Genomic DNA, 12,194 nt, shown 5'->3' on the forward strand with positions numbered 1-12,194 from the left:
TCTTTTCCAGTCCAGGGATCTTCTACCCACATCTACTCCCACTCTGGTGGAAGCCCTCCTTCACCACCTTTTATATCTGCTAGTCCTGCCTCCACTACTACCCGCACTTTTTCTCCTGTTCCTGCCAAAACAGTCCTGGTCTCTGTGACCGTTAATTCTTTCAACTCCTCCTCTATCCTCCCCGGGTCAGGTCCAGGTGGTCTTGTCTTCCTGGGTGCAGGAATTGGTGGGTTTTGACTATCAGCAGTAGGCGGAAGGGACAGCACTCCCACGAGAAGAACCTTGCTTTCACCTCCTATCTTACACTTAGAGTCTAACAAGGGATGGATACTGTTCGAAAGAGTGCCAAACATATTTAATGGTTGTAGGATACAGAAGAGAAGACAGATGTTAGCTCATTATATCCACTTCCATCATTTCATTTAGGTCTTATACTTCCTATTGAATGGATGGCTTATAAAGAGCAAAATCATAGAAGTTGATATTTAATGAAATTTGATATTTGGGAATAAATATTTTTTAATTTTACTACATACTAACCTACCTTTTGCAAGTAGTAGTCATTGATTCTATAGTTAATAGGATTGTAGCGGGACATGTAAAAATTAGGCTGTTAATACTGTTTGTTTCTCCATTTTTGAAGCCATCTTCGTCTGTGGGCAACTTTGCATGTGTTGTCGAGAGTGCATGTTTCTATATGTCCTACTGCTTCTGCCAGACGCACGGAAGCCAGGCCCAAAAGGGAGCTGGCAGCCTCCATGGCCAAGCTTGGCTCCAAAGGGAGAGCTCTTTTCTGTTTGGACTCAAAAGCTGGCCAGGACTGCTCGGAACTCCCGGACCTCAGGTGTTTACCTGGTCGCCAAGGCAACCAGGTTCCGTGCCGGTCCTGTGTTGCTCAGTCCCCTCGTGGACTTAGTGACAGTTGGAAGCTCCTCCGAGGTCTTCTGGCTGGGGGTGTTTGTTTGCGCCCGTGTGCCGTCCCTTCTGCTTGGGTGAGACCAAGTCCTTGAGACCTTGAAGATCATGGCTCCTCTTCTGAGAAGAAACAGAGTAAGTTTTGGCCGCCTCGGGGGGGGGGGAGGGGGCTGGAGCTCCCCTTGATATCTTGGGGGGAATGGGAGGGGAGGCCCAGGCCCTATGGAGAGGGGGCAGAGCCAGGTGCCTTGACTTTGCTCCCCAGCCTTAGCAAGATTAAGTCTTGAGAAGAACCGTTCTGAGCAATAAGACCAAGGAGGGTTGGAGCAGCAGACTTGGTTCTGTGCTGGAAAAAGGATACATGAGCCCACCACTCCTCCAAAAAGGAGGTTGGAGTTTAACTTTAGTGTGCTTCATACTGTTCATTCCCACAGAATCTCCTGGTTAGATCTTTTGTATTACATTTCTGACAACCCCCACCCCACCCAAAATATCCTCTAGAAGAGAAGTATCAGCAGAGTACTGCTCTCTTAATATGATATTGCCAGATTTTTAGATGATCTTCGGGAAAAAGTAGTTAACCCTTTCCTTTTTCTCACTTCTAAAGTTGTGTAATGTGAAGCCAAAACCCTTGTTCAAGGGGCCAGTTGTAAGGGGTGGGGCGCATGTCTCCTTTTTCCAGCACAGAACCAAGTCTTCTGCTCCAACCCTCCTTTTAGCCTAGTTTTTACATGTCCTGCTACAATGCCTTAAAAGTTTATATATTTATTATAGAGCCCAGGAACCAGAAACTGACAGTAGGCTTTAAGAGGGGTGCAGAGTAATCTTATAAGGATCTAAGAAGTCCCTCTGGCTCCTGTCTTTCTGGGAGAGTCAAAAACTTTCATCCCCCAGTTTGGTCACAAAAATGTGTCTGATAAATGGCCCAGCTCCACTTTCTGAAATGTCTGTCTTTGCTTCCCTTTTCTTTCCAGTTTCCCAGCAACACAGTCCCACTCCCAGTTGAGTTCCCTCTGGGAAGGAGATGTAGGGGGCTGCTCAAGCATAATCGGGAAAATTGCATTTATCTTTCCCCCACTGCCTTTGGAGGTGTTGCTAGTAGTGCATCTGCTGTGCCTTTTGTCCATCACTTTCTGGCCCGCAGTTGCTGTTGAGCTGGACTGGAGGAGAAGAAAGTCCAGCTCTGTGCCTCAAGTGCTGATTGTGTGTGATTGCCTCAGTGGGAGTTCTTCTAAAGGGTTGGCATCACTGCCTTGCCTTCCGCTCTTGGCATCAATGCTTTGCTCTCCTTGCATCTATCCCTCTATGGATACAGACCAGTAAGAGCTACGCCTCGCCTCCCTTAGCCAGCTGGGCCCCCTTTTGGAGACCCAGGTTGGCCTCTTGCCAGCTCCCCTCGACCTTGCCTCCCCCTTGCCTCCCCCTTGCCATCCTCCCCTCTCTTTCTGGTAAGGTGATTGCCCCTACTGCCCTGGGGCACATCCAGGGCAGTAGGAAGAGAGGAAGCCAGCAGGTAAGATGGATAGACACAGTCAGAGAACCTACGGCTTTGGAGCTCTTGAGGACGAGCGCTTTTGGAGTCCATTCACCCCATCCCCTTCAGTGGCATCTGATCTGTTTCTGTCTTCTATCCTTCTCTCTACCTTAGCACCGACACCAGCGCCTTCACATACCCACACCCATGTGGTTTATAATAGAGGTTTGAAAGTGAAAGCCTAGTGGGGTTGGGGGTGTAGGGCACTCCTGTGAGGCAGCCCTGTGAAGAAACAAGTGCATTCCAGAGTGACTCGGTGGTCTCGCCAGGCTCAGGAGAACCTCCACAGGCAGGGACAGTCTACGTACCTTAGGCACGCCAACGGACAAAAAGCAAGGAATGGAAGGGGCAGGCGAGATATGTTACCCTAATCCTGGGGAGGATGGTCCTCAACTAAACTGGTCCCTGGTGTCAAAAAGGGTGGAGACCATTGGTTTAGATTTCTAAAAACAGACAAAATATAAAGTTTGAAACAGTGTGTTGTGCAAATATGAGAAAAAGAATTTAATAAATTTTACCTTTAAAAAGTTAAGAGTAAAACCAGGCATACTGTAGCAGGAAAAAGCATTGTTTCTGGATGTCAGGCGAATTTAAAGTCTGAGCACCCAGCTCACCATCCATTCTCGGGGGGGGGACCAGCCTTCTTTGGCCTGGGTGGAGGTGTTTACATGTGTGTTTGGCTGGGAAAGTGAAACAAATACGATATAAGAACACTTGTAGTAGTTACTTTCATAGGAGCAGATTCTCTGGCTGTTGATGGCTTGTGAGAAAAAATGTATTTTTGAAACAGTGCAGAAGATTTCACATCCTCTCTCTCACACACACAGAGAGAGACACACAGATGCCATTGTCAACCTGAGGGACCACCCCTTCTGACAGGGCCATCTCCCTGTGACATCACAATGACCAAGCCTTTGGCTCTGAACTGTCCAGGAGAGGGATGCTGTTGCCCTAGCAACCCTCTGGAAGCCCCTCCTGTCCCAGTCAGCTTCAAGAGAAAGATTAGCCAGAAGGGACAGCTGGATTGCCCTTGAGGTTCCCTGTCCACAAGGAGCAGCTGGAGATCCCGCAGAGGAGCCGCCCAGGCCAGTTGGATGCAGCCTCCCCCATCCTGCTGAGGGGCATTTTGGTTCTGCTGGAACCATTAACTCTTCACATGTTTCTCTATTTATCGATTAGCATGTTCAAATCACAACTGAAGTCTACATTGTGGTACAGCATTTCTTTCTGTGTCGATTCCATTGTGGCTGCATCTACCTAGGTGGCTACAATGATGAGATATTTTTCAGGAAAAATTGAAATAAACAGATTTATACGTCAAAACCTCAAATTACATTTGGATGGTGTATGTATGTATGTATGTATGTATGTATGTATGTATGTATGTATGTATGTATGTATGTATGTATGTATGTATGTATGTATGTATGTATGTATATTTACTTAATTTTTATTAATTTTTAATTATTTTTATTTCTGTATATCACTCCATTAGTCCTGATGTAAACTCTGGGCTGTCTACAGTCGATGTAAATAAAAGTGATTGTAGCTTTGAGATCAAATCTTTATTCTCCATCCTCAGGTTGGACTGTTTTGGGCTTTTCCTTTTAGTGGTCAAGCTAGGAGTATTCCCCAGCAGACAGAAAGGTCATTTTAGGGGAGATCAATCTCATTAAAGCCACCCTTTCTGGCATGATCAGGCAATGCCTTTGTATCCATCTGATCACTTTCGAGAACTGAGGAGACCTAATTGAAATCACAGCTTGCCCATGGGAACTCGCTACCAATGTTACCTCAAGGGACCACCCCCTTTGAGGAGGCTGCCTCTCTGTGACATCCCAAGCAACAGGCCTATTTGATTTCTTTTTTCATATTTGTACAATATAGTGTTTTAAACTTAAAATGTCTGTTTCTAAAAAATCTAAACCAATGGTCTCCACCCTTTTTGACACCAGGGACCAGTTTAGTTGACAGGAGCGCCATACACCTTCAACCCCACTATGCTTTCACTTTCAAACCTCTATTATAAACCACATGGGTGTGGGTGTGTGAAGGCGCTGGTGTCGGTGCTAAGGTAGAGAGAAGGGTAGAAGACAGAAACAGATCAGATGCCACTGAAGGGGATGGGGTGAATGGACTCCAAAAGAGCTCGTCCTCAAGATCTCCAAAGCTGTAGATTCTGTGACTGTGTCTATCCCTCTTACCTGCAGGCTTCCTCTCTTCCTACTGCCCTGGATGTGCCCCAGGGCAGTAGGGGCAATCACCTTACCAGAAAGAGAGGGGAGGATGGCAAGGGGGAGGCAAGGTCAAGGGAAGCTGGCAAGAGGCCAGCCTGGGTCCCCAAAAAGGGGGCCCAGCTGGCCAAGGGAGGTGAGGTGTAGCTCTTACTGGTCTGTATCCATAGAAGCGGCTTGAGATGCAAGGACAGCAAAGCATTGATGCCAAGAGCGGAAGGCAAGGCAGTGATGCCGACCCTCCCAGGTCTCTGCCCAGCCCTAGGGTGCTTTTTGCCCTCCCGGCCGGTCAGGACCCATCTCCCCAGGGCAGGTTGGAAGGCGGAACAGCGGAGAAAGTGAGGAGAGCCAGGAGTGCTCTGACAGTCAATCACCTCCTGCATGGGGAACCATGACCTAAACTACCTTGGCTTTTTAAAATCAATCAACAAATAAAATGCAAGAGTAAGGTTTTACCTTTACTGAAGAATTTAAAAAACTCACAGATTTAAAGCTTTCATTAGTAAAATCCCTCTTCCTCAGGCGGCACACCACTCTTTCACAGTTAATTCCAATTCTGTCTAAATAATGGGAGACCAGTCAGAAAACAAAGCAAGTGAACTTGCAAATTGTAGCAGGAGAGAAGAACTCCCACTGAGGCAATCACACACAATCAGCACTTGAGGCACAGAGCTGGACTTTCTTCTCCTCCAGTCCAGCTCAACAGCAACTGCGGGCTGGAAAGTGATGGACAAAAGGCACAGCGGATGCACCACTAGCAACACCTCCAAAGGCAGTGGGGGAAAGACAAATGCAATTTTCCCAATGATGCTTGAGCAGCCCCCTACATCTCCTCCCAGAGGGAACTCAACTGGGAGTGGGACTGTGTTGCTGGGAAGCTGGAAAGAAAAGGGAAGCAAAGGCAGACATTTCAGAGAGTGGAGCTGGGCCATTTATCAGACACATTTTTGTGACCAAACTGGGGGACGAACGTTTTTGACTCTCCCAGAAAGACAGGAGCCACAGGGACTTCTAAAATCCTTGTAAGATTACTCTGCACCCCTTCTCAAAGCCTGCTGGCAGTTTCTGGTTCCTGGGTTCTATTGGATAAACGTCTGAGGGATTGTAGTGGGATATATAAAAACTAAGCCTTTAACACTGTTTCTCCCTTGCGTAAGCCATCTTCGTCTGTGGGCAACTTTGCATGCATTGTCAAGAGTGCATGTTTGTCCGAGTGCTTCTGACAGACACACAGGAGCCAGGCCCGAAAGGGAGCTGGCAGCCTCCATGGCCAAGCTTGGCTCCAAAGGGAGAGCTCCTTCCTGTTTGGACTCAAAAGCTGGCCAGGACTGCTCGGAACTCCCGGACCTTAGGTGTTTACCTGGTCGCCAAGGCAACCAGGTTCCGGGCCGGTCCTGTGTTGCTCAGTCCCCTCGTGGACTTGGTGGCAGTTGGAAGCTCCTCCGAGGTCTTCTGGCAGGAGGTGTTTGTGCCCACGTGCCGTCCCTTCTACTTGGGTGAGACCAAGTCCTTGAGCCCCTGGAGATCATGGCTCCTCACCTGAGAAGAAACAGAGTAAGTTCTGGCCGCATCGGGGGGGGGGGGGAGCTGAGCTCTCCTGTAGATCTTGGGGGGAAGGGGAGGGGCAGCCCAGGCCCTATGGAGAGGGGACAGATCCAGGTGCCTTGACTTGCACCCCAGCCTTAGCAAGATACTGTCCTGAGAAGAACCGTTCTGAGCAATAAGAGCAATGGGTAAAAAAGGAGGGTTGGAGCAGCAGACTTGGTTCTGTGTTGAAAAAAGGATACATGACCCCTCCCCCAAATCCTTACATCTGGCCCTATGAACAAGGAGTTTGCCTTCAGAGCTCTAAAGTTAAACTCCAAACAGCTTGAAAATACAGTATCAATCTTCTCAACACAGTCAGGTACATTGTGCCAAAAAAAGGACCGGCTTTGTTCTCTCCCCAGCCCTTCTCCCTCGGGAACACCCTCCCTTCTGCCTGAAATGCTCCCAAGCAGATTCAAGGGGCAGGTGGAAGGTGCTAATCTATTATCTGCTGCTGCTTATTTTGAGGCACCCCCTCCACACTCGGGGACAAGGAGATGGTGGGTGATGGAAGTTTTGGGAGGGCCTGGCCTGCACCCACACCCACACCCCTGCCATCCCTATCCTCTGCTCTCTTCTGCAGAAAGCCAAGTGGTGGCGGCTGCTCTGTTGCTTCTCCAGCACCACAAAGGAAGAAGAGGCTCCTGACGCCACTCCTGCCAGGTAAGGTGACAAAATCAGGTCCCTGATCCCAAAGGGCTTCCAAACAAACCTGGAACAGCCAATGAAAGAACTCATCTGGTTGAAGGGGAGAGATACAAGGAGAGGAACTGAAGAATGGGAAGCAAAGAACACTTTCTTGTCCTTGCTTAGGCACGGGTTAAGAAAAATTTAGGCTCTTTAGAGCAGTGGTGTCGAACTGTGGCCCTCCAGATGTTCTTGGCCTTCAACTCCCAGAAATCCTGGCCAGCAGAGGTGGTGGTGAAGGCTTCTGGGAGTTGAAGTCCAAGAACATCTGGAGGGCCACAGTTCGACACCGCTGCTTTAGAGCATAGGCTTGACCCTTGTCTACAAGCAGTGCTTGCAAAAAAAAAAATTGTGAAAGACATCAGTTTCTCATTACATGCATTCTTGCCGACTTATGTGTGCAATCTTTGAAGAGCTGAGTTTCAGTCTAATATAGTCACAGGAAGATGAACGTGGGCTTAATTTGAAGGCCTGATTCCTGAGGAAAAAAAATCCTCCCAGAACTCCCTAGGGAGTCACAAACTTTGGAGAAGGAGCTGGCTAGCTTATGTGGGCATGCTGGGCTGCAGAAGGACACGATTCACTGCCTTATGATTGCACCTTGTGGATTTCCTCCTTAGTCCACCAGAGACAGAGAACGTGACCTATGACGTAGAAGGAAGCTCCAGCCCCCAGGTAAGAAATGAAGGGATGTCCCCTGGTAGAAAGGGTGGGTGGGTGGTGGGCAGTAAGAGTAGCCACAATATCCAGCTGATGGCTGATGCCGGAAGGCACCATGGAGTACACTTTGCTCCCCTGCCTCTCCAGTGACCATGAATGTAACCCTGGGCTCTGACAAGGGCAGGCTTGGCTTTAACACCCACATCACATGATTTTGATTCCTAGGATTTCCTTGACAGCGGAGACACCATTGATGATATAAGGAGCATCAACAACGAAGAGTGGACCCCTAGCCCCACAACTGACATGTAGGCTATTTTTTTTAATCTTGGAAGAGTTGAGTGTGCAATTTCAGGGAGCAACAAAATCGAAGCCCTGGCTTCTTAAGGGTGAGCAGTGTCCTGGTGGATTGAGCGTCCTTATGCCCACTTACACCTTTGCCCTGCTTTGATCTCTTTTTGGACTGAAAGCAGATCCAGTTCCAAGTATTCTGTTGGGTTGTTTCAATTCCCGGCCCACCTTCCGCTTTGCAGAAAACTGGAGGAAAACTGGATGGAGAGTCCAGCAGGGTTATCCACGCCCTTTTCCTTCCTTATGATTTCATTGCCTTATGTTTGCACTCTAGGACTTTCTCCCTCAGTGCACGGGAGCCAAGGAGGAACGAGACATATGATGTGGAAGAGAGCTCTGGCCCCTTGGTGAGAAAGGGAGGCTTGTGCGCTGGATGAAAGGCAGAGGTTGGGGTGGGGTGGCTGGATAAGAGGAGCCAAAACATCCAGCTGAAAAAGGCTCTAAGACGGTCTAGTTCGGTAAAGGTTGACCCCTGCATGCCCTGAGTACAGCCTTGGGCAGAGCCTGGGGTAAGCTTAATTTAAGGGAAATTAGTGAATTAACACATGCACTGTTTGGGTTCCTAGGTTTACCAAGACCAACAGGACATGCTGGATGATGTGAGCAGCATCAAGGATGAGGAGTGGTTCCCTTCTCCCAATTCGGCCAGGTAGGACCTTCTCAGGTAGTGGAAGGCTCAGGGAGGGCTGTCCCATTTTGATTACTTCACTTTTTAGAGAGTGAGGGGGTGGATTCTTAGGGAACGATAAGCCAAGCCCTCCATCTTGTTGTGGATGAGCATCCTGCTGGTGTCCTTTGTTCAGCTCCTCTCACTTGAAGCGTTACCTGTGTCTGCTGGGTGTTCTGGCAACAAGACGCTCCGCTACCCCCCCTCTCCATGTTTGTTCCCTTCTGGTCAGTGGAGAAGAACTCCATGGTTTGTCCTTGGGTTCCTTCTCCTCTCTGTTGAGAGGGAACCAACCAGAAAAGGAATCTGTCCACTGGCAGAGGACACAAGGGGGAAGCTTTCTTTGATTGCTCCTTCAGCCAGTGGTAACCAAGAAGGCTCATACATCATCACAGTAATCTTACACAATAAGAGGAAATAACCCTGTCCGTCTGGTGTCTAGCTTGTTGTGTTGTCTGAAGCCTCCCAGTATTTCCTTGATTCTCATGGCAAAATTAGACCTTGGCCTGGGACAGAATACATTGTCTCTGTAAGGAAGGAACAAAAGATAGCCTCTCTGTTGTCTTCCTGACATCTTTCTCAGCTTCCAGGGGGATCTGGGTGCTCACACTTTCATAGTTGTGTCTGGCACAGCAGGGCTCCTCCTCTGCTTTTCTTTTCTGACCCCTCACTTCTCTCCTCCCCTCTCCCTTTCTAGCGTCCTGCAGACACAGAGGAACCAAACCTTCAGTGTCGACGAGTCCTTCTCTGTTTGGGTAAGACAGGAAAGCCTGCCTGGCACGTAAAAGAGCAAAAGTTGGAGGGAGGCATGGTCCGAAATCCATCCAGAGTTTTCTCTGGGTTTCCTTCTTTGCCTTTCATTTGCCTCGTTCCCACCACTCCTTTTCCTCTTCTGAAATCCCACAAAAGTCTTTCAATGGGGAGATAACGGTCTGGTTGTCCTTCCCCCTTCCCATTTCTTCATTCCCGTTCCCGCCAACTCTAAGGGGGCTGCACTTCCCAGAGAAGTTAATCCAGCCGGGAAGAAGTCAGATGCTCCTTCTCTGAAGAGGAATCAATTCTGTTGAAGGGAATGGTCCTTGTTTCAGAAACTTGAGGACTGACAACAGGCCTGACTCAGAATGCGGTCGTCATTCTGGAAGCAGGGCCTAACCATAGTTCTCAGGTTTAAGCCCTGGTCTTGGCATAATAATAATTCTGTTCCCTCAAGTCCATTCACACATACACCAAACCTCTTCAGGGTTTTCTAGGAAGATAAAACAAAAAAGTGGTCTATTATTCCCTTTTAATGGGGCACGTGACTGTACAGCTTGCCTGGCTGTTTGGCATTAGAAAAGCTTTTCTTTGAAACTGGGTAAAAATATATATGAATTCCATTCCTAGGATTCCTCGGAACAGCAGGAGACCCAGGATGATTTGGGCAGTGTGCCAGAGGAAGCATGTCTGCCTTCTCCCCATCCAACCAGGTAATCTATTTGCTGAGGTTTTGGTGTTTTAGGGGGTGGACTGAGAAGACACAACCCGCCCAAAGCTTGGGTCACACAATATATGGGCACCTTAATGGGCACGTAGCTGCTTCCGGCTTTTGCTTTCCTCAAGGCTGGGTGTTATGAGAGTGGATCTAGAAGTCACAGATGACAGCGAGTCAGTCACTAAATAAGAGATCCAAGAGTATCCGAGGCAGGACATCTGCTGCCTGTCTTGGATTATTGGGCTGGAGGGACCCATAGTTTGCAGGGCTCTTCTTGTCTTTCATGTGGTGGGTTCTTTCTTATAGGGTTCTGGAGCAGAGAGAAGGTGCCTTCACTGAAGATGAGTCTCCCTCTCCTTCGGTAAGGAAAGAAAGGCCAGAAACCTTGTTATCGTGAAGGATGACAAACACCTTAAGGGGCAAGGAAGCCTTGGGTTTAACATTTGATTCTCCTTGACAGGATTCCTTAGAAGATATCATCAAGAGCCTGGAGAAGATGGAGAGGGAGCCCGTGTTCAGTTCAGAGAGGTACCATACATTTAGCCTAAAGACAACCAAGAATGACAGCACCTTCCCTAAGAAGGAGGGGTGACCTCTTCAGATAACAGAGAGGCTTACTTTCTGAAAAGTCCAAGGGTAGTAATTCTCTTATAGAGCAAGGCCTTTGCTTTGGTGTGTGGTTTAGACAAGAGTTTTCAGCAGCTGTGCTTTGGGCCCAGCGGAATCTCAGGGGAACTGGAGGTCAAGAAAGAGAAGGAGACAAGTTAGGCATGTGCTGAATGGCGGATCCAAGATATTCCAAAGCAGAAGAACTTGGTCCCTATTCTCAAGACGTTGGGTGAGATGCACCCTTTGTCTGCAGGTCTTCAGGTCCTTAATGAGTGGTCTCTTTCTTCTAGGGTTCCAGAGCCAAGAGAAGGTGCCTTCACTGAAGATGAGTCTCCCTCTCCTTCAGTAAGGAAAGGCCAGAATCCTTGTATCGGGAAGGATGACAAACACCTTAAGGGGCAAGAAAGCCTTGGGTTTAACACTTGATTCTCCTTGACAGGATTCCTTAGAAGAGATCATCAGGAGCCTGGAGAAGATGGAGAGGGAGCCCCTGTTCAGTCCAGAGAGGTAACGTACATTTAGCCTAAAGACACCTAAGGATCACAGCACCTTCCTTAAGAAGGAGGGGTGGCCTTTTGAGTTCAGATAAGGGAGAGGCTTACATTCTGAAAAGTCCAAGGGTAGTGATTCTCTTATAAAGCAAGGCTAAAGCCTTTGCTTTCATGTTTGGTATAGATAAGAGTTTTCAGCAGCTGTGTTCTGGGCCCAGTGGATGCTCAGGGGAACTGGAGGTCAACAACGAGAGGGAGACAAGTTAGGCAGGTGCTGAAAAGGGGATCCAAGTTATTCCAAAGCAGAAGAACTTGGTCCCTATTCTCAAGACGTTGGTGAGATGGACCCATTGTCTGCAGGGTCTTTGGGTCCTTAAAGAGTGGTCTCTTTCTTCTAGGGTCTCGGAGCGACAGGAGGATTCATTCACAATGGAAGAGGCTCTCTCCCCTTCGGTAAGGCAGGAGAGGGCAGAAACCGTGTATCAGGAAGGATGTCAAACACCCTGACCTTAAGAGGCATCTTTTTCTTTTTAAAGGGCTAAGCTTTCCTCATATTGGAATGGCTAAGTCAGCTAGCAAAAACAGCCCTAACAGGCCTGTTCCTGCTCTAAGATTGGGCTAATCTTGCTTCAGCCTTAGTTTGGGGAGCAAGGCAGCCTTGGCTTGAACACTTCGCTCTCCTTGATAGGATTCCTTAGAAGACCTCATCAGGAGCCTGGAGTGAGAGGAGTGGTAGCCTTTGTGTGACACCGCAAGGTAGAGTATCCTTATCTAAGGGAAAGCTGAGCCAAAGGATCTCTGAAGCCACTCAGGGGTTGCGGCCCCTTCTAAAGAAGAACGACTGAGAGGGTGGGTGGCAGGTGGCCTTTTCATTTTAGAAGGTATCCCTCTGCGTACGTCAGGCTGTAGATTTCTATGCTGCTGAGAACAGCCATCGTAGAAATGTACAAACGTGGCGTTTGAGAAGGGGTTGTGATTCAAATGTAGT

At 48.4% G+C, this 12,194-nt stretch overlaps 2 protein-coding genes across 3 annotated transcripts in view; both read left to right on the forward strand.

Annotated features, from left to right (window-relative positions):
- Positions 1-5,425: 5,425 nt before the first annotated feature.
- The window catches only part of LOC140706422 (uncharacterized), a 98,335-nt gene continuing 91,566 nt past the window's right edge, over positions 5,426-12,194 (forward strand). Inside the window, exons 1-2 of the mRNA XM_078393071.1 lie at positions 5,426-6,237; positions 6,854-6,933. Coding sequence (XP_078249197.1) covers positions 6,211-6,237; positions 6,854-6,933 — 107 coding nt within the window. The 5' untranslated portion in view covers positions 5,426-6,210. The remainder of the gene's footprint in view (positions 6,238-6,853; positions 6,934-12,194) is intronic.
- LOC140706732 (uncharacterized) overlaps positions 7,148-12,194 on the forward strand; it is a 51,883-nt gene continuing 46,836 nt past the window's right edge. Inside the window, exons 1-12 of one of the 2 annotated variants that reach the window (XM_078392326.1) lie at positions 7,148-7,632; positions 7,843-7,925; positions 8,243-8,315; positions 8,535-8,617; positions 9,333-9,390; positions 10,019-10,101; positions 10,413-10,467; positions 10,567-10,634; positions 11,006-11,060; positions 11,155-11,222; positions 11,605-11,659; positions 11,895-12,073. In XM_078392326.1, coding sequence (XP_078248452.1) covers positions 7,924-7,925; positions 8,243-8,315; positions 8,535-8,617; positions 9,333-9,390; positions 10,019-10,101; positions 10,413-10,467; positions 10,567-10,634; positions 11,006-11,060; positions 11,155-11,222; positions 11,605-11,659; positions 11,895-11,930 — 636 coding nt within the window. In that variant the 5' untranslated portion in view covers positions 7,148-7,632; positions 7,843-7,923 and the 3' untranslated portion in view covers positions 11,931-12,073. Of the gene's footprint in view, positions 7,633-7,842; positions 7,926-8,242; positions 8,316-8,534; positions 8,618-9,332; positions 9,391-10,018; positions 10,102-10,412; positions 10,468-10,566; positions 10,635-11,005; positions 11,061-11,154; positions 11,223-11,604; positions 11,660-11,894; positions 12,074-12,194 lie in introns of those variants that run through there. The other variant, XM_078392325.1, reaches the window with a different exon arrangement.

Source organism: Pogona vitticeps, chromosome 4 (assembly GCF_051106095.1).
Source record: "Pogona vitticeps strain Pit_001003342236 chromosome 4, PviZW2.1, whole genome shotgun sequence".
Classification (NCBI taxonomy): Eukaryota; Metazoa; Chordata; class Lepidosauria; order Squamata; family Agamidae; genus Pogona; species Pogona vitticeps.